General features: G+C 44.5%; 1 protein-coding gene across 1 annotated transcript in view; it reads left to right on the top strand.

Moving 5' to 3' along the window:
• Positions 1–22,271, top strand: part of LOC124788820 (venom carboxylesterase-6-like) — a 184,084-nt gene that overhangs the window by 147,058 nt on the left and 14,755 nt on the right. Inside the window, exon 9 of the mRNA XM_047256100.1 lies at positions 16,752–16,890. Within this exon, the coding sequence (XP_047112056.1) occupies positions 16,752–16,890 (139 nt within the window). The remainder of the gene's footprint in view (positions 1–16,751; positions 16,891–22,271) is intronic.

Below are 22,271 nucleotides of genomic sequence, written 5' to 3'. Positions count from 1 at the left end.
TTTTCTTTTGGTCATATTGTTGCTCGTCGGGTTGTCCACAGACATGAATTTTTATAGCTTCGAATGACACTTTAAAGGTCAGTATTTCACCATTGTTGATCGAATGTAGCAGTTGTTAGGCAGTATAAAAATAAGTTTATCCACATTTTGTGCTCTGGTTGACAATTTTCACGCATACGACTGTTAGTGTCACCATTTCCGTTTCTATTTGGATAGGTAAGTTGCTTTTTTTAGTACTTCATGTCTATAGTATTGGTTTTGTATTAAATATTGTGTAATATGTTTCACAACGAATTTATATTTCTATTAATTTTTACATTTTCTTTAAATCTTTGTGGTCACGATTATTGGTAATATTCGAATGGGTGCCCCAAATAAAAGGTGGAATGTTGAGAAAGTTTCAGATGCAACAGCATTGTTGGCCTGGAATGATAAACTTAGTGATACAGCGGAGGAACATAAGACCACAAAATGGCTGAAACAGAAGCCCGCACACAACATACGCACTCACACACACAATATACTCATACATCCGCGAGGACTGAGAAGCAGAGCCTGAGAAATACGTTCTGAAGCTGGCCTTTTTCAGCTTTTATTTGACGACAATGTCATTAGAATAACAACTAGTTGCACAAATTGTCATGCAAAAGAGACAACCAGAATTGCAGTGTTTCGCATCACACTCTAAAAATGAATTGCTGTCCCACTACACCCAGCGCGCTGGAGTTATGCAGTTTTCACAAATATTTACATAGAAACCGTTGGCAAGGATCGTGATGCCCATAGTAAGGATGAAACAGAAATCACATCATTGTTGGGTTTACTGTATCTTATGGGAACAGTGAGGAAATCTAGAAAAGACACTCATCAAATGTGGGACAATTCCACAATTCCAAAGGCTATAACCTAGAATCACGTTACTTATCAGTGACTGAATAAAGATTTCGCTTTGTTCTACGATGCTTATATTTCGAAGAAACTTGAGAAAGGAAACGGATAAGTTAGTTTCCATAAGAAAAGTGTGTGAAATAATACTACATAATTTCCAGGAATACTTTTCGCCAAGTGAATACCTTACTGTAGATGAACAGCTGTTAGCGTTTAGCATTAACTGTCCTTTGTGGCAGTTCGTACATAGCAAACCTATTTAAGTATGTGTTAATAATATTTGTTGTAGCTGATGCTAAGACAGCATTGTAGGCTATTTAGAAACCAATGTTGGTTTGCTGCCCGATGGACCTTATATACAAAGCAATAACCCACGTGATGTTTTAATAAGAATGGAGCAGCGAAGTCCGGACACTAACAGAGATGTAACTGCCGATAACCGGTTTCCGACGCATTCTCTTACTGGAAGTCCTAAACACAAAGTCTTGCTTACGTGGGAACACTTAGTCGAAATAAACGCAAATAACTCTGGAGTTTCTTCCAAATAAATAAAGAACAGAGAAATCTTGAATCTTAAACTTTCAAAAGGACAAGACACTTGTTTCATACAGTCCTAAGAAGAATTAAGCTGTCCTTGTAATTGATACAATGCACCGTGACGATGTTACCGACAACAATACAGGGGATGCGAAAAAACATGAGATCATAACATTGTACATGACAAAAGTTAATGGGGACTTGGTTGACTAGCTGTCTCAAAACAATGATGTCGTTCGATATACAAGAGGTTGGCCTACGATAGTCCTCTACAATCTACTAACCTTAACTGTAGTGCATGCATCTTGCATTTATATATTCAGTGAAAATGAAACTAAAGCACCTAAGAGAAGTACTTTTATAACCAATCTTGTTTGGGAACGTATAAAGACCAAAATAGAAAGGAGATGTCAACTGCCACGGGTTCCGAAGGAGATCGGAAGGCGTTGACTTTTATTGTCTGGAATGGAAGAGACTGTAAACAGGTCGCAAGAGGAAAAAAAGGGGAAGATGTTATGAGTGTGGTAGATCACGGGACAAATCAACCAGGAAGTGACGTGTTAGGTGCGGTAAGTGGACCTATCCTGATCATCTGAAGAAATTTTGTGTCAATTGCTTGGACAGTGCAGTCTGAAATAGTACATGTTAACTCAATCTTCCGTCGGTTCTTGGTAGAACAATATTATGATAAATTAAAAGCACCAGTTTGCTTTTGTTCTACAATATTACTTTTATTGTTTTAACCGGTTTTCGGCGTACAAGGCCATCTTCAGACATTTATTGACTATTATCACCAAAGAAGTTACAATGTTTGTCAACAACATTGGAAGAGAAGTTACACGTTTAGATTAAAGCAGTGCCATGCAGTAAGTAACGTCTGTGGCAGTATGGTGGTAAAGGATTGAAAAAGTAAAAAAATTGAAGAGACGTGTAACTTCTCTTCCAATGTTGTTTACGAACATTGTATCTTCTTTGGTGACTATACTCAGTAAATGTCTGAAGATGGCCTTGTAAGCCGAAAACCGATTAACACAATAAAAGTAATACTGTAGAACAAAAGCAAACTGGTGCTTTTCATTTATTATAGAAGTAGTACACGTGTCAGGAAGTAATTTCGGAGATATTGGTTCAATGGTTGTATTAGTGAGGCTTATATACAGGTACGACAGTGTATGGCTTGCAAACTACCCTCACAATTCAATTTTGCTGCATTATAACTTCACTTTTGTTTGTTTTCATTAAAATAATGAGTGTGTGAATATTACAATAAGTAGAGAGCACTCAAGTGTGGTGTAGTGTGGTGTTGGAATACTATTTTTGGAATTCTGAAGGTTTCGGGGGTAAATATAGGGAGCGAAAGACTACTTAGAACTTGTACAGAAACCAGACGGCACTTACACCAACTGAGGGGCATGAAGGAGAAACACTGGTTGAGAAAGGAGTGAGACGGGGTTTTAGCCTATCCCTGATGTTATTCAATCTGTCACGGTGCAAGCAGTAAAGGAAACTAAAGAAAAATGTGGAGTAGAAATTGAAATTCAGAGAGCAGAAATAAAAACTACCAGAAGTCAAGGTGTGATTTATCGCCATCATTATACAGGTAAGTGATCGTCCACCCTTTGATCCACACAATAACTTGATTTATGGTGGCGGGGAAATAAGTATCCTCTGAATGGATAAAAGTCCATGGGTCAGTTGAGCCCGGCGGGACGCGGAAGTAGCAGACAACGAACTGTCGACCAAGTTTGCAGACGTCTGTGGTGGCAGCACAAGTCAGGTGGGGAGCATCGTCATCCACGAGGTGGGAAACTGAACACAGCGGAGTGTCCGACAGTCCGATTGCGTGAAGACGTTGATTTGTGGCGTATTTTCCATGTGCGACATTTACCATGCTACCTGGACGTTGCATGGAAGGAAAAGCTGATGGACATGGCGCCAAACTGAGGGCCACCGCATCGGTGGATGTTTGAGTTTGACGTTGTTGTGGGATATGTAACGAAGCAGTAGGGTGTAGAGTTCTTCGGTTCGAGGAAAGCACGCGCACGAGGACGCCGCTCGGAGTTACACATTGACACGGTCGAGGCCCCTGCCCGTAGGGGAAGGGTGAATGTTTCATAGCAGACCTTAAAGAGCACACCGGCCGTAAGAAAGTGTCCGAACGCGGCCTGGAGGATGTGTCCAATAGTTAATGGCAGTGGGAGTACCTGTTCCATGTGGACCGTTATGGACGACACATGTTGGTTGAGGTATTTGACGCGTTGTAGGGAATCGAGTCAGTGGAGGAGATTTTGTCGCACTGCACTGCAGATAATTTGGAGAGTAAGCCGAATATTGACGGCAGCAGAGCGGTGTACGGTGGGGGTGAAGATGATACCAAGTATCATAGTGTCTGTACACATGGGAGGGGTGCTAAGTCGTTGTGTGAGAGGTCACGTTCAGTGGGCATCGACGAGGATTTTCCCACATTCATGTTACTGCCCACTGCAGCTCCGTACATTGACATCAAATCAAGAACCATATGTGTTTCATTCCGTTAGTGGACTAAGAAGAGGAGTTCGTTACATACACATGAAACTGAAAAGTGTGCTGTCGTAAAGTGAGACCGGAAAGGTGGGTTGTCAGGCTCCCAGTGAGGGGCTCCAGTGCTATGGTACAGAGTAGTGTCGAAAGTGGGCAACATCGCCTTATGGAACGCCAGATGTTACTGGTCCCCCCACACGGCCATTGATCTGAGTCAGCGATTCTGTACTGTCGTACGGGCACCGAATGGTATTGATAAAAGGGGTTGGAAAATCCATTTGGCTCTTTACTAAGAACAGAAAACGCACGTTGTCGAATGCGCTGTCAAAATCGATGGCAACCACCGTGACTCAGAATCTGCACTCCGCTGCCAGTCCAAGTAAATCACGACATTATCCTGCGGCAGTTTGTATATTAACTGAGCCACCCGGAGTTGTCTGTTCTGAGGATAGAATGCTAGGCAGTATCAAGCAAATGGCTCAAATGGCTCAGAGTACTATGGGACTCAACTTCTGAGGTCATCAGTCCCCTAGAACTTAGAACTACTTAAACCTAACTAACCTAAGGCAACACACACATCCATGCCCGAGGCAGGATTCGAACCTGCGACCGTAGCGGTTTCGCGGTTCCAGAGTGTAGCGCCTAGAACAGCACGGCCACTCCGGCCGGCGCAGTATCTTGCAGCAGAGAGTGACCAGGGGTAGTGCAAAAATTTTATAGTCTATGTTAAGCAGAGTTATGGGACCGTAATGTGCGTCGTCACCCCCAGGGTCGGTTTGTGAATGGATATAATAATTTACATGACGCCGTTCCCCATCGTCAACAGCGCATGAAACATTGTCGTCCTGCTGCATTCCTTATGAGCTTCAAGTGTAGGTGGCTAGGCGTCAGGGTCGCGAAGAATGGTGTAGAAATAGTCGGTAGTATGCCGGCCTTATACAGTTTCTTCCTTGCCATATTGAATCAACGTACGTTGAATAGCAGGTTTGGCACGTTCCAGTCACAAAGTCAAGGTTATGCAGTGCTTAGGTAAGCGATGTTCACTGGTGACCCATGTCTAGGTAATACGTTGAATATATTCGGGATCCTGGAGGTGGGAGGTGTTTAGCTTCCATGATGCACGACTGCGCCAGAACACTTGTTGCTGGAGGAAAATATTGCAGATGTAGGCTCAGTGGTCCGAAAAGGCCAAGGGGCAAAATTCTGCACCTTGGAGTGCAGGTGTGAGACGTAAATCCAGTCAAGGCGACCAGCGGAGTGACTCGTTTGGTAGGTATGTCCAGGTGCGTCGCCATGCCGAATTTCCGAAGTCGCCCGGAGGAACAGAACACAGACGACAAGATGCAGCTTTTGACAGGTGCTGTAGTGGGGCATATGATCTTTAGGGTGCAGTACACAATTAAAGTCACCTCCCAGCAAGTAATGACCACAATGCCCAAGAAATAAAGGGGCGATTTCTTCTGAACAGAAGAGCGCTCTGTCGCGTCTGCAGGTGGAGTCTGATGGAGCGTAAATATTGACAATACAGTCCCCATGACCGTGACTGGCATGCCTCTGTCGGACGGAAGCTAGGTGATAATAGCGACGGGAACGACCTATCGGGCGTAGATGTCAGCGCCACCTTGAAATAGCTGGTCACCAGGAGAAGGAAAAGTGTTATATCCGGCGACTCCCAGAAGTGCGGCCAAGTGGACTTCCTGTAGAAGTGCAATGTCGACGTCCAATCTCTCGAACAAGTTGAATTTTCACACGGGATATAATGTTGTTGGTGTTGATAGTTACTATTCGGTAAGTATGGAGTCGTGCCCCACTGTGGAGAGGAACTCCATCAGCGGAGGGTGAAAAAGGGCGAGGCAGTGGCGAGCTGTACCTCACGCCACCTGACGGCGTTATCATCGACGTAACTAGGTCTCTGTCTATGGTAACTCTGTCTCCAGTGTGTGCTTCGGGCCACTGTCGACGACCTTACTCCAAGCCATCGAGGACACTTTCATTGATTCACCTCGTCCGTAGAAGCGGAGGACGTCTCAGCGGAAGTCGTAACGGTGGAGTCCATTGTTTCAGGTGCACCTGTGCGAGTCGGTTTCACGTTGTCGTCCTTCTTGTTGTCGTCGTGCACGTTCTCTGGCGCCGCCTCAGGTTAGACAGTCTCTGAAGCGTCGGGGGGGGGGGGGGGGGGGTGAGCTGCCTCGTTCCGAGGCCGTGCGGCGCCTCCTCTTGCGCCTTTTAGGCGAACGTTGTTTGCGTGTCCGTCTCTCTGTGTCGGAAGACCGGAGGGAGGAAGGCCGTCGCGCAGATAAGTGAAGGGACGTCCCTATCGTCGACTGGGAGGGGATCGGAAGTCGTCGCTGTTGGTAGTGGCGCCGGAGTAGCGTCAGGATGTGAGCGTGATGCGGCGACCCCGGCGGTATCCGTAGCAGCTCTAAGGATCACCGGTACATGGTTTGTTGCTGTTAGTAGTAGTTTATCCTGTAGTGAAGTAGAAGTGGATAGTTCCTGTGAATTATTATGGGTGGAGGTTACACTCAACAACCGAGCTAGGTTAATAGTTGGCTCCTTTTACCGACCTCCAGACTCAGCAGCATTAGTGGCAGAACAACTGAGAGAAAATTTGGAATACATTTCACATAAATTTTCTCAGCATGTTATAGTCTTAGGTGGAGATTTCAATTTACCAGATATAGACTGGGACACTCAGATATTTAGGACGGGTGGTAGGGACAGAGCATCGAGTGACATTATACTGAGTGCACTATCCGAAAATTACTTCGAGCAATTAAACAGAAGACCGACTCGTGGAGATAACATCATGGACCTACTGATAACAAGCAGACCCGAACTTTTCGACTCTGTAAGTGCATAACAGGGAATCAGTGATCACAAGGCCGTTACAGCATCCCTGAATATGGAAGTTAGTAGGAATATAAAAAAAAGGGAGGAAGGTTTATCTGTTTAGCAAGAGTAATAGAAGGCAGATTTCAGACTACCGAACACATCAAAACGAAAATTTCTGTTCCAACACTGACAATGTTGAGTGTTTTTGGAAAAAGTTCAAGGCAATCGTAAAATGCGTTTTAGACAGGTACGTGCCGAGTAAAACTGTGAGGGACGGGAAAAACCCACCGTGGTTCAACAACAAAGTTAGGAAACTACTGCGAAAGCAAAGAGAGCTTCACTCCAAGTGTAAACGCAGCCAAAACCTCTCAGACAAACAGAAGCTAAACGATGTCAAAATTAGCGTAAGGAGGGCTATGCTTGAAGCGTTCAGTGAATTCGAAAGTAAAATTCTATGTACCGACTTGACAGAAAATCCTAGGAAGTTCTGGTCTTACGTTAAATCAGTAAGTGGCTCGAAACAGCATATCCAGACACTCCTGGATGATGATGGCATTGAAACAGAGGATGACACGCGTAAAGCTGAAATGCTTAACACCTTTTGCCAAAGCCGTTTCACAGAGGAAGACCGCACTGCAGTCCCTTCTCTAAATCCTCGCACAAACGAAAAAACGGGTGACATCGAAATAAGTGTCGAAGGAATAGAAAAGCAACTGGAATCACTCAACAGAGGAAAGTCCACTGGACCTGACGGGATACCAATTCGATTCTACACAGAGTACGCGAAAGAACTTGCTCCCCTTCTAACAGCCGTGTACCGCAAGTCTCTAGAGGAACGGAAGGTTCCAAATGATTGGAAAAGAGCACAGGTAGTCCCAGTCTTCAAGAAGGGTCGTCGAGCAGATGCGCAAAACTATAGACCTATATCTCTGACGTCGATATATTGTAGAATTTTAGAACATGTTTTTTGCTCGCGTATCATGTCGTTTTTGGAAACCCAGAATCTACTCTGTAGGAATCAACATGGATTCCGGAAACAGCGATCGTGTGAGAACCAACTCGCTTTATTTGTTCATGAGACCCAGAAAATATTAGATACAGGCTCCCAGGTAGATGCTATTTTCATTGACTTCCAGAAGGCGTTCGATACAGTTCCGCACTGACGCCTGATAAACAAAGTAAGAGCCTACGGAATATCAGACCAGCTGTGTGGCTGGATTGAAGAGTTTTTAGCAAACAGAACACAGCATGTTGTTATGAATGGGGAGACGTTAAAGTAACCTCTGGCGTGCCACAGGGGAGTGTTATGGGACCATTGCTGTTTACAATTTATATAAATGACCTAGTAGATAGTGTCGGAAGTTCCATGCTGTAGTATACAGAGAAGTTGCAGCATTAGAAAATTGTAGCGAAATGCAGGAAGATCTGCAGCGGATAGGCACTTGGTGCAGGGAGTGGCAACTGACCCTTAACATAGACAAATGTAATGTATAGCGAATACATAGAAAGAAGGATCCTTTGTTGTATGATTATATGATAGCGGAACAAACACTGATAGCAGTTATTTCTGTAAAATATCTGGGAGTATGCGTGCGGAACGATTTGAAGTGGAATGATCATATAAAATTAATTGTTGGTAAGGCCGGTGCCAGGTTGAGATTCATTGGGAGAGTCCTTAGAAAATGTGGTCGGTCAACAAAAGAGGTGGCTTACAAAACACTCGTTCGACCTATACTTGAGTATTGCTCATCAGTGTGGGATCCGTACCAGATCGGGTTGACGGAGGAGATAGAGAGGATCCAAAGAAGAGCGGCGCGTTTCGTCACAGGGTTATTTGGTAACCGTGATAGCGTTACGGAGATGTTTAGCGAACTCAAGTGGCAGACTCTGCAAGAGGGGCGCTCTGCATCGCGGTGTAGCTTGCTCGCCAGGTTTCGAGAGGGTGCGTTTCTGGATGAGGTATCGAATATATTGCTTCCCCCTACTTATACTTCCCGAGGAGATCACGAATGTAAAATTAGAGAGATTTGAGCGCGCACGGAGGCTTTCAGACAGTCGTTCTTCCCGCGAACCATACGCGACTGGAACAGGAAACTGAGGTAATGACAGTGGCACGTGAAGTGCCCTCCGCCACACACCGTTGGGTGGCTTGCGGCGTATAAATGTAGATGCAGATGTAGATGGTCGGCGGCAGGAGATGAGAGCGCCGATGCGTAAGTGATCGGTAGAACCGTCGTCGGAGGGAGGCAACACGGTAGCGGCCGGCAGCTGTGTGAAGAGTTGCTGAAGACACTCAGACCTGAGCTAGCCTTCTTTGCCGCACCCGGAACAGGTCTTGGTTTGGCTGTCGTACTTCAGCCAATCGAAAATGAAACATTAGTGGTAGTAATCTGCTACTCTACCTTATATATTTCTTAATCCAAAGTTGTTGTAAATGATCACACACCTTTTTTACCTTCCAGCTGACTGATTAGGAACATATGATGAATTCCCGTCTTTTTAATACAGCACTCCCTCATTTCCCTCTACGTTGCTTTCTCCTTTCTTTTCTCCAATGTGTTCCTACACTTCATAATTTTTTCCCTGACGTGTTATCCTACTACATTCAGGATCTTAGTTGTAAAGGACGTTCTTCAGAGGCTGATAAAAAACATGGGAATACATGTTTGAAAATAATGCAGATGCTTGCTAAGCCTGCATGTTGCGCTGCTGTATTTGATCACGAATGGCAAACTGTGGAATGTCCTCAACACGTCGTGTCAGTCATAGTAGTTTTGAGTGCATTACTTCGGAGATTAGTGAATCTCAATTTCAGTATATTGCCACGAATTTTTGACCTGTTATCTGGAAACCCTAAACAGATCGTACGTGTTCAATAACCATGGTGACATACAGTGGTTTATGTTTTTTACGTAGTAATAAATTATCTTAACGGCAACCATTTTAACAAACAGAAAATTGAAAATAAGAATGAATTAAAAAAACATAAAATAAAATGAATTTACTCAAGTTGCAAGTGAATAGTTTCCACCTACGTTACTAGATATGTTGCTGGCACCCTTGGAATAACTCCCGGTTTGGCGACTAAGTACTACTGCTGAACCTACTTCTAAACCTATTGTTGTTACATTATTGTACATTGGCACACTGGTGTGTGCGTGTCTCGGCAGTCCTCCTGTCTACGCCTACCTGTGTGGGTGCCGCAGCATATACAAACTTCTTGTGATCTGTTGGCGTCATTTTGATGGCTCAAATGGCTCTGAGCACTATGGGACTGAACAGCTGAGGTCATCAGTCCCCTAGAACTTAGAACTACTTAAACCTAACTAACCTAAGGACATCACACACATCCATGCCCGAGGCAGGATTCGAACCTGCGACCATAGCAGTCACGCGGTTCCGGACTGAAGCGCCTAGAACCGCTTGACCACTCGGCCGGTCGTTATTTTGATATCTAGAGCGTTCACTTCATCTTATAGGCTGAATGTTAAACAGCTGCTCTTTAGATAATCTACGTGCAATCATATTAATTGTAGTCCACAAGCTTTGGTCACTTACAATTGTTCGCAAATACAGTCAAACTCTCTGCAGTCTGTCTCGTCCTGAAAAAAGGGACAACTGAAAACGACATGATCGGCGGAGTCTTCCTCTCCACATTTCCATATTGGTGTTTTACTAAATCCCGCTCGATGCAAATATTCGGGATATGGGCCTTGACCTGTTAATAGGTGCACCATGTCTGGAGTAGGGGCGATGTCACGTAGTTTGAACCTGTTCCTCACGCTTGGAAATATTGTAAACCCGCCTTGCATTGCTTCTAGTGCCCCAGTCAGACCCCATACATCTAACTACCAGTCTCGTAAATGTCTTTTATCAGTAATATGAGTTCCTGTGATCTTGTACATACGATCATATTGTCCACGCCCCAACCAATACAGCGCTGCCGTGTAACGTACCACAATATCCATCGGACGTATCCCGAGAAACACTAGTAATCCTTCGACAGGTGTAGGGCGAAAGACACCGGTAAGCCTCTGAAGTACGCTCCGCTGAATTCGTTGCAGTACTGTTTTGTAGCTGCCCACATGCTAGCAGTGAAGCCAACAATGTCGTTGAAGATAGCTGCGTAATATGAGCGCACCACATGAGCAGTAATTTATGGTCAGAAGTACCAACACACAAAATTATTTTAGACAGAGCTCTGTAGGTGCCTTGTTATAGCCACTTTCTGAGTGACAGATTTTACATGTTCTAGAAAGTTCTTTTTCACGTCTAGAAGAATGCCTAAATCTCCACAAACAGTGCTGCACTTTACAGGGATTCCGTCAAGCGTCAGGGAGGGATCTCTGGCAAGAGAGAGTCTTCTCTTTAGAAGTACGTATATTTTTTAATGATAAGATACAGTCAGTTAGTTGCCCTTGAAATAATGCTGCATCTGAGCAAGTACATAATTCGTCTTTTCCTCAAGTCTCGTCCTGGATTCTGCAGACACAGCTTCTAGGATGTCATCTGCGTGTGCAACAACACTTTCAATAGCATCTGCCCCTTCTAACGCATGTAATGAGAGTTCAGTACTACGATCCCAGAACATTGGGCCACTTACAGAGTCTTGAGGACGGTCTTTGGTAACCTTTCTGATTACCTTGCTCTGTCTTGCAATCCAGTGGACGCTACGTCCGCTACAGTAATCTACAAAGCCCTAGTACAGACGTTTGGTGCACCTATATATCGGAGGCATGCAAATATCGTAGGCCACCAAACATTATCGAATGCGCATTTTATGTCATTCATAAGTAAGACTGCATACATCACTGTTGACTTTTCTACAACATAAAGAGCTCTGTTAACCGCATCAACTATACGCTTCCCTTTTCTGAATCCCTATGGACATTCATTTAAGCCGGAGAGCTCCCTATGCGCCTGCAACTGGTCACACAGAAGATGCTTCTGAACTTTGGTTTAATAGGTAACTGGGTCTTAGGTTTTTCGACGATACCAGATCTTTATCCTTTCCCTTCTTAATCACTACTGCTCCAGCTATTTTCCATATCGCCAGAATCCTACCATTTCGCAACGCCTCGTTTAGTAATGCTGTCAAATATGGCACTAGCAGTGGACCCACCTTTCGCACGACCTGACGTTAAACATCATCCAGACCTATTAACTTTTCACTTTTGATCTCGGAAATTGCGATAGCAACTTCTTCTTCTATCCAGGTCATTGAGCCATTCCCTTTATGAACTATAGACATAATAATAGGTTCCTTACATTTTTCAGTCAACAGTTTATACGGCCTTCCCCATATGTCAAATTGCAGTTGTCTTCATAGAAACTACCCCCAGTGTACTTTTTAGTTTTTTGAAACAATGTTTTGCAGCGCATGTTAATTGTCCTGTGTTCTTGGAGCATCGCAATGCGCTCTGACTTCCCTAAAGCACATTACTCTTCATTACTAAAGCACATTACTCTTATTCTTGATAAAGTTCTGGCCTCCAAAGCATTGTACCCTGACTTTTTACGATTTTCTTAGGGGCATAAATGTCGTGTGCTCTTTGCAACAGCTCAGTTAGTAACTGCTCACACAAGTCAACATGTACAGGAAGCGATCCCATTGGAAATTCTGCAGTGTAGGCAACTAAGCCATCCCAATACGTTTTCCTGATGTCTAACCAAATCTTGCTTTCTCCGCTTGTGTCCCTCTATTATTGCCACTTTCCCCTTCGATGACAACTGCGTTATGGTCACCGGATGTTAGGTACTGGATCACTTGCCAACTGTCAATCTTAGCTGCTGCCATGCTGTTTGCTAAGTGGCATCTATGTTAATGGCTACACCTGTTCGTTCCTCTAATGTACTCAGCTGACCTTGGGCGAAATGTTGGTGCTCCTATGATGGGTCATTCCTTATCAAGCAAGTAAAATTGCTTGTTATTTCAAGACGCGTTTAGCGAAGATTTACACCGCACAGAGGAAAAGGGACAACACATAATCCGCTAAATCACAACACGGGTGAAACTTCGTGTTGAGTGATCGTGGCAGATGGTCATTGAAGAAGATTTTGTCCGCCTCGGTAGCTGCGCGGTCAGCGTTGAGTCCGGCTTCCGGAGCCCTGCGGTGCGGACGTGCTGTTGTTTCCGCTCGCACTTGCTGTTGTTTACCTCCAGCGGCCGTTACTTACGTGTCGCTTACGTGTTCTAAAACCACGGCCAACCGTTTTCGAAAATCAGTCCAGATTTTCGGGAGTGAGATGCAACTGCACAACAGACAGATAAACTACCAGTTTCAGTGTTTTTGCGGAAGACAGTTCCACTGAAACCAAAAAGAAAGAAGAATGGAGTGGACAAAATAGTTTTCACAGAAAATAGGTTCAGGATAAAATAAGTAGAAGACGAACATGATGAGCATTACAAAGGAACACCGCGGATTGCGTTGTACAGAAATTGACAGTAACGCTGTAGTAATATAATGTGCTAAGGTTCATGTATCTGGGAAACGAATAAAACAGGATTATCGAAGCAAGGAAGGCATCGTAAACATTCTGGCGCAAGCAAAGAACACATTTTTTCCATAAAAGATACCCAGTGGTGTCAAATATTGATTTGGAATTGATGAATAAATTCCCGAAAACGAATGTCTTAGTACAGCATTCCTTAGAATTTCCCCTTCTTCCTCTTTGCAGCATGAAAATTTATTGCGACAGCCCACGCCCTGTCCAGCTTGCAATTCTGTAGACAAATAGCCAAGGGCTGCCGGCGGTGCGAAGCGTGGGCGTCGCCAGCCGCCCGCTGAGCTAAACGAAACCGGCCTCATCTTCGGTGTGTCACCATCTTGCATATTTGTGTGATGCTTTCCGCGTTACTCCATTGTTTCGTTGAACTCTGGGCTCTGCTGTGGATCACTGCTAACCGTAGGTGCTACTAAAGAATGTTAAAAATTAAGTGGACACAGAGGAAAATAGTAAAAAGGCACGAAAACATCTTAGTGACGGGAAAAAGTCTATAGAAAACTCTTACTATAAGAATAAATACGATAGAGTAACGTACGGTTTTTAAAATTCGAAAGGAAAACAGAGGGGGAAAATTATAGTTTCAGACAAAACCTAGAATATGGAAAACAAGTGGTGTGATATTTACCTAGATCAGCACAAGGCAGAAAGATACGGAGAATGGCATCCTGTCATTCGAAACACTGATTATACAAAACATTAAGACGTTGCACAGCGTTTTGCATCCTTCCAGCAGACGTCACTGTTGTGCGATATACGTACACTACTGGCCATTAAACTTGCTACACCAGGAAGAAATGCAGATGATAAACAGGTATTCATTGGACAAATATATTATACTAGAACTGACATGTGATTACATTTTCACGCAATTTGGGTGCATAGATCCTGAGAAATCAGTACCCAGAACAACCAACTCTGGCCGTAATAACGGCCTTGATTCGCCTGGGCATTGATTCAAACAGAGCTTGGATGGCGTGTACAGGTACAGCTGCCCATGCAGCTTCAACACGATACCACACTTCATCAAGAGTAGTGACTGGCGTATTGTGACGGGCCGGTGCTCGGCCACCAATGACCTGACGTTTTCAATTGGTGAGAGATCTGGAGAATGTGCTGGACAGGGCAGCAGTCGAACATTTTCTGTATCCAGAAAGACCCGTACTGGACCTGAAAATGCGGTCGTGCATTATCTTGCTTCAATGTAGTGTTTCGCAGGGATCGAATGAAGGGTAGAGCCACGGGTTGTAACACATCTGAAATGTAGCGCCCACTGTCCAAAGTGCCGTCAATGCGAACAAGAGGTGACCGAGACGTGTAAGCAGTGGCATCGCATACCATCACGCCGGGTGATACGCCAGTATGGCGATGACGAATTCACGCTTTCAAAGTACGTTCACCGCGATGTCGCCAAACACGGATGCGACCATCATGATGCTGTAAACAGAACCTGGATTCATCCGAATAAATGACGTTTTGCCATTCGTGCACCCAGGTTCGTCGTTGAGTACACCGTCGCAGGCGCTCCTGTGTGTGATGCAGCGTCAACGGTAACTGCAGCCATAGTCTCCCAGCTGATAGTCCATGCTGCTGCAAACGTCGTCGAACTGTTCGTGCAGATGGTTGTTCTCTTGCAAACGTCCCCATCTGTTGACTCAGGTATCGAGACGTGGCTGCACGATCCGTTACAGCCATGCGGATAAGATGCCTGTCATCTCGACTGCTAGTGATACGAGGCCGTTGGGATCCAGGACTGCGTTCCGTATAGCCCTCCTGAACCCACCGATTCGATATTCTGCTGACAGTAATTGGATCTCGACCAACGCGAGCAGCAATGTCGCGATACGATAAACCGCAATCGCGATAGGCTACAATCCGACCTTTACCAAAATCGGAAACGTGATGGTACGCATTTCTCCTCCTTACACGGGGCATCACAACAGCGTTTCACCAGGCAACGCCGGTGAACTGCTGTTTATGTATGAGAAATCGGTTGGAAACTTTCCTCATGTCAGCACGTTGTAGGTGTCGCCATCGACGCCAACCTTGTGTGAATGCTCTGAAAAGCTAATCATTTGCATATCACAGCATCTTCTTCCTGTCGGTTAAAATTCGCGTCTGTAGCACGTAATCTTCGTGGTGTAGTAATTTTAATGGCTACTAGTGTACAACGGGCGATTAAAAGGTTTCCCTTCGAAGGCCGCACAGTCCAGAAGAGGTACGCTAACCAGGCAAAATCGCGGTGAGCGTGGAGGCAATCATCCCACCGGCGCACCAGATAGGAGGTATTTGTTTGGCAAAAGACCTTGTCCAGTTGCGTGACGGAACCTTAACTGCCTGCTGCACTTCCTCGACCGACAGAAATCGTCGACCTTTAAGGCTCTTTTTTAGGGGATTGAAGGCGTGGTAATCACATGGGAAGACATCAGGACGTGTGCTCTTTTGTCTCCCACTTGAGTTTGTATTACTTCTGCATTATGACAGTTGCAATACGGGGAAGTGCGTTGTCATGAAGCAGCAGCAATCCTTGTTGAACCACTCCACAGTCGTGGTTCTCAGCATATATGCACATTCTTCTTTCTCCCGTGGGTGTCTACTGGTGCTTGTCTTTCCGCAGCCAAGAAAAGAATAACAGCACGTTGGTCTTGTTCAGATGCGTTTGAAAATAACGTCTCCATAGGTCATGTTTCCGCATTTACCGCGCACACATCGGAAAGACACGAGTGCCACACTGATCTCTTGCATAGATGTCGGTGTTTATATACCCGCATCAGAAGTGAGCTATGTTGCTGTACGCTGCAGCAACTTCCTTAAAAGGAAGCCGTGCGGGGGGGGTTAGCCGCCCGCGCGGTCTGAGGCGTCTTGTTTTGTCACGGTCCGCGCGGCTCCCCCCGTCGGGGGTTTGATTCCTCGAAAATGGTTCAAATGGCCCTAAGCACTATGGGACTTAACATCTGAGGTCATCAGAACTACTTAAACCTGACTAACCTTAGGACATCACACACATCCACGCCCGAGGCAGGATTCGAATCTGCGACTGCAGAAGCAGCGCGGTTCCGGACTGAAACGCCTAGAACCGCTCGGGCACAGCGGCAGGCTTCGAGTCCTCCCTCGGGCATGGGTATGTGAGTTGTCCTTAGCGTAAGTTAGTTTAAGTTAGATTAAGAAGTGTGTAAGCTTAGGGGCCGATGATCTCAGCAGTTTGGTCCTATAAGACCTTACAACAAATTTCCTTAAAAGGAAGCTTTTTGATCGCCTCTTATACGTAACACCATTCACCCAAACTAAACATAGTTGAAGGGAGTATGCTTAGGGTAACAAGTTGAATTAATGTATTTTCAGAAGTGACAACTACCCATTCCATGGTCTTATATCTGCGTGCTTGTTTTATACTTCAAGTCGATGGGCGCTCTCAAACGCAAAATTTTCATATGTGACAAGAAAATGTATGCTTGTTAATGTTGCAGGAGTTGGACATAGCGGTGAACTACAATTTCTCTTCCTGCGGACGGATCTGGACATTAGTTATAACCTGGATCCGAAATCAGAAGAGGATCAAGTACGAAGAAACATTCTGCGCCTCTGGACCAACTTCGCGAGATATGGGTATGTTTATATTCCACATTCAAAACAGATTCAGGACCTAAATAAAATAAAATATTACAACCAGTTAAGACTCACGGACTCGAAAATATACGTGATTACTAATGAAGGGTGATGTGTCGGGAAGGTAATTGACTTTATTCCAGTTGTGAAAGTTAATTTATTTGCCAAACAAAGTCATCCATAGGCATTTACTCTAGTTGTTGCCTTGTTACTCGCAACAGTACCTTTAAAATGAGTGGTAATCTCACTCAGTCAAGTCTTAAAATGAATTAGTTCAACCCTAGGAAGCATAGCTCCATCTCTTTGCATGTAGTAAGCCGCATGTCTTTCTCAAGACACCATTGTGATTTTCCCGCTTGCTATATAAGGAACACGTAATATGTGCTGTTTGACACTTTCTCGACTTAGTAACTGCTTCACTGGTCCGCGGGTGTCACGTCGGATAATGTGGAAGCTGCGCAATATTTCGACGAGACAGCTGCTCGTCATCTTCAGGTGCTTATTGACGTGTTGCTGCAATGGCTCGCCAAAATATACGCTGATACTTTAGATAAGTGTAGGCGTCAAGGTGTGGGGCTATAACGTCATCGTAGACGAAACATAGAGTACAACGACATCCAGTGCCTCCTGCCGGAGAAACGGGCCACGATCCTCGCATTCGCGACGCGGAAAAAGTGCGGCCCATAAGTAGCGGCCCAACGCTCACGTCGCACGTCGGCTGTGTGCTGGCGCCCAGTTTAAGAGTGTGGACTTTCATTCTCCGTCTGTGGATTCGTTCGCCAGTGCTAGTTCCCATTCCGTGCCTCTATTGATCAGGTCGTTACCTATACGTATTTCGACTGCTTCTTTAATGATGCATCTCTAACCAGCTGACGTGTTAGAGAGTTTCGATGTGGCCTCTTTGTTCACACGAGTACCTTTGGTGGATTCATTACAATTTACAGGAAATAAGTTTTTTATTTAATGAACAATATTTTCAGCAGACTGACGGTGTTGCTATGGGTAGCCCTTTGTCTCCCATAGTGGCTAACCTTTTTATGGAAGACTTCGGGGAAAAAGCACTTCAGTCAGCGGCGTTGAAACCTAAATGTTTCCGGAGATACGTGGACAAAACTTTTGTAGTTTGGCTACACGGAGAAGCAACGCTTCCTACATTTCTGGAACACATTAACTCCCTCCATCCCAGCATTTGCTTCACCTTGGAAGTGGACAAAAATGGAGATCTCCCGTTCCTAGATGCCTTGGTGTGCAGAAAAGAAGATGGTTCCTTGGGTCAGAGTGTGTTTCGTAGACCGATTCACACTGACCTATATCTATGAGGTACGAGCAGCCATCACCGACCTCAACGCAGTGGCGTGTTACGGACTCTTGTTCGTAGGACCGGAATTATCTCAGATGGAGGGAACTTATCAGTAGAACTTAGCCACCTTCGCTCTGTGTTTTAAAAACAGACACTCGGATAAACAGATCCGTAATGCATTTAAATCTGTGCATACTATAGCTCAGGAACAGTCAGAAGAAAAGGAGAACTCCACGGGGATGGTTTTTGTACCGTATATTCGTGGCACGTCCTTTACGATTGGCAGGTTTTCAAAAAACATGAAATAAAATGTGTCTTCCGCCCTCCAGCAAGAGTGCAGACTTTGCTAGGTTCTGTTAAAGACAACCTAGGTCTAAGGAGACCAGAGATATGTAAAATTCCGTGTCAGTGTGGGAAATCCTACATTGGCCAGACGTGTCGCACTGTTTAGGATAGATGCGCTGAACATAGACGTCACACTACACTAGGCAAGCCAGAAAATAAAGACACGGGATTTCAAGTCACCAAGGCATGGGAACCAGTGCTGGCGGTACTAAGGCATCTTCGGCCGGAGACAAATGAATCCGACTCACCGGAGACGGAGAATCAAAGTCCGCACACTTAAACTGGGCGCCAACACTCTGACCGCACGCGCGCTGGGCCGTGAACGTGAACATGTTTTTCCCGCGTCGCGAAGGCGAAGACCGTGGTCTGTTTCTCCTACAGGGGGCACTGGATGTCGCCGTGCTCTGTGATTCCTTTACGATGGCGCCTGCGCTTTTCTAGCGAGTCAGCGTATGCATTGGCGAGCCATTGCGGCAAAACTTCAGTAGGCACCTGGAGATGACGAGCAACTAACTGTCTTGTCGAAATACTGTGTAGCTTCCACAACACTATCCGATGCGACGCCCATGAACCAATGAAGCAACACGTACTACGTTTGTGGGCTGTACGTGGTGCTTTCCATTAATTTGGGCGAGGGTACTTAACTACATCTGCTACTCTCTCGACTAAATGTATCATGAGTGACACAATGGCTAGCCGAATACTAAACGACAATACTGAATGGAGACAATAGAACTCTGGTACCATGTGGTCAACATACAAATGGTTGTAGTGATGCCATGCTCTGAGATTAAGAAGCGGAAACATATTTGTATTACCATATATTGAGGTACAGTAATTTACAGTGCTTTAGGTTGTGCAAATAGGTTGGTAGAGTTAGCACCACAGCGAAATATAATCAAAGTAGAATACAGAAGGGTTATAATAAGTGCAATAAGAAATTGAAATTAAAAGGTATAAGCTACAAGAATTGGATAAGAGTAAGGAGGAAATTTGGGGAAAGATTTTGCTGTGAACAAGGAAATTAAAAATAGTGTTACAGGTATTGAAAGAGAGTCAGAACATCATGGCACGTTTTAAAAAGAATAAAAAATGTTTCATAGAAATTAAATAACATTTTCAGCATCTTAGGAAAAAAAGACGATAGGATTTTCTAAACCAAGCTTGTACAGTAACTGAAAGGTTGACAGTCAATATGGATTGCCCGTTTATAATTGTTGTGTCTTAGTCATCAGTCTTCTGACTAGTTGGATGTAGCCCACCAAGCATTCCTCTCCTGTGCCAACTTTTTCATTTCAAAGTAGTACTTGCAACATTCGAGTATTGGGACAAAGCTATTTCTGAGCAATTTTATTTGTGCAGGCTGCACCCATTCAGGGTCCAGAAAACATTCAGGAGCAAATTGTACACCTGTTGTCATGCTAATTGAAGCCACCCAATGCCCTATTTACAGATAACAGTACTAAATACCACAGATTGTAGAATGAAAGTTGGCGTCCCTTGAATTTCCGCTCTCTTTCAAGTGACTACTTCATGCTGTGGCACCTGCACCTCAAATCTGTACACCAAGCAGGCGTGCCTACCCACCTGACCGAACTCCATTTTTTTCTCGCAGCCTGTGAACAGTGAGTAGTCGGTGGCAGTCCTTTGATTGGGAAATTCCTGATTCGCTTCCTGTCTCTTTCAAGTAGTTACTACCAGTTTGTGTGAAAACATGCAAGGAGCCGCATGGGGAAGCCGTGCGGTCGGGGGCCTTGCCACGGTTCGCGCGGCTGTTCCCCGGCTGATGTTCGAATCGTCCATTGGCCGTGGGTGTGTGTGTTGTCCTTACCGTAACTTAGTTTAATTTTGATTAACTAGTGTGTAAACCTAGCGACCGATGACCTCAGCAGTTTGATCCAATGGAACTTACCACAAATTTCCAAATTACATGTATGGACCAATATGTCCAAATACGCAGACAAATGTTTTCATTGCTCTTCAGAATACGGTGTTCCTATTGGGTAATAATGGGCACAATGGGAGAGCTAGCGAGTTGCGATATCAACAATGGCGGGAAATAGTCCATTTGCACTACCCAATCAAATTAATTGTTTAACAGTTTACAGGAGTCAAACAGTTTACTTACATCACTCACCACCACCATATGAAGATTCTTCTTCAACATAAAAAAAAAAAAAAATATTTTAAATGCTTGAGAATCACATGCAAACATTTTGCAAATCAAGTAATTAAATTTCCTCAAAAAATAGACCGTAGCGCTAAATACAGGGTGAGTCACGAGGAAAGGTACATGCTACATGCTTCGAGGAGTGATACTAATGGTGATTCTGAACAAAAAACTCCTAATAAACATATGCCCTTTTCTTAACCGGTTCCGAGTAAACCAATATATATATATATATATATATATATATATATATATATATATATATATATATATATATACGCGCATAAGCACAATTAAAAACTGGCGGAAAAACAATAAATTGGAAATTGACAAATCTATACTCAAAGGAGCCGCACTCCATCTTAACACCCTAAAAATGGCAACCTAATACCTACCTAGAGTAACAAATTAAGAATAGCATGCTTATAGATTGACTAGAATAATGGAATAAATAACACATACACGGCTTGTGACGGCCGACAAACTGTGTTGGGCTGTTGAGCAGTGATTAAACTAGCCACAACAAACGCTAACCAGGTTAGCGGCGTACTTAAAGACAACCGTCGAGCAAGGACCCTGGTCAGAAGGTAATCAAAACTAGCAGGATTCCCTTGCACGGCAGACGTGCCAACACATCCGTTCATACCCCAGAATCAACTAGCGCAACATGATCATTGACACATTTCAAAAATGGTTCAAATGGCTCTGAGCACTATGGGACTTAACTGCTGAGGTCATCAGTCCCCTAGAACTTAGAACTACTTAAACCTAACTAACCTAAGGGCATCACACACATCCATGCCCGAGGCAGGATTCGAACCTGCGACCGTAGCGGTCGCACGGTTTTAGACTGAAGCGCCTAGAACCGCTCGGCAACCCCGGCCGGCAGACACATTTCAGATAATATTTTAAAACAACATACTTAAATACCTTTGTTTACCAAAAGCCTTAATTAGTTAACAGGTTAGGCTCTGTTATTGAAGCCACGCAAATGAGGTAGCAAGTTAAGGTCTACTTTGCCATTTAACACGCGTCGCGACGAGGAAAGGGAAGGATCCAGCTAATTAACTGAAAGTCACTACTTGGATCCAGCATTTGACGATACCCTCAAAATCAGCAGACAAAGGTGAGAGTCACGTTTACACTCGTAAACAGCACACGCAGAACACGAGCATAAGATGAACATTAAATAAACTGCTCCTTGTTCAGTAATTTACACACCGACGAAACAAATAATCTTCGCCGAATTACTGTACACGCCAAAATGCCCAGTTGCTTGCAAATAACGCAAAATAATGGTCAAAACGTCTTATTTTAAGTCCGACGACGTCCGTAGGATAGGATGGACAACCAGCCCTCATCCCCTTTGATCCGTCTGCGACGAAGACAGTAACATTGGCTGCTATCACGTCCTTAACCATCCATCACACCTGACATACGAGTCACTCAAAACATCAACAAAACAGCGTGGCCTCCTGTACGCTCCCAGACGTCCGAAATTAGAGTTCTTCCTCCATATCGACTCTCTCCCGCAAACACAGCAGGCAGCCGTCCGCAGCAACGTCA

Source organism: Schistocerca piceifrons, chromosome 3, assembly GCF_021461385.2.
Source record: "Schistocerca piceifrons isolate TAMUIC-IGC-003096 chromosome 3, iqSchPice1.1, whole genome shotgun sequence".
Lineage (NCBI taxonomy): Eukaryota > Metazoa > Arthropoda > Insecta > Orthoptera > Acrididae > Schistocerca > Schistocerca piceifrons.
This window is presented reverse-complemented; position numbering and strand designations above follow the sequence as displayed.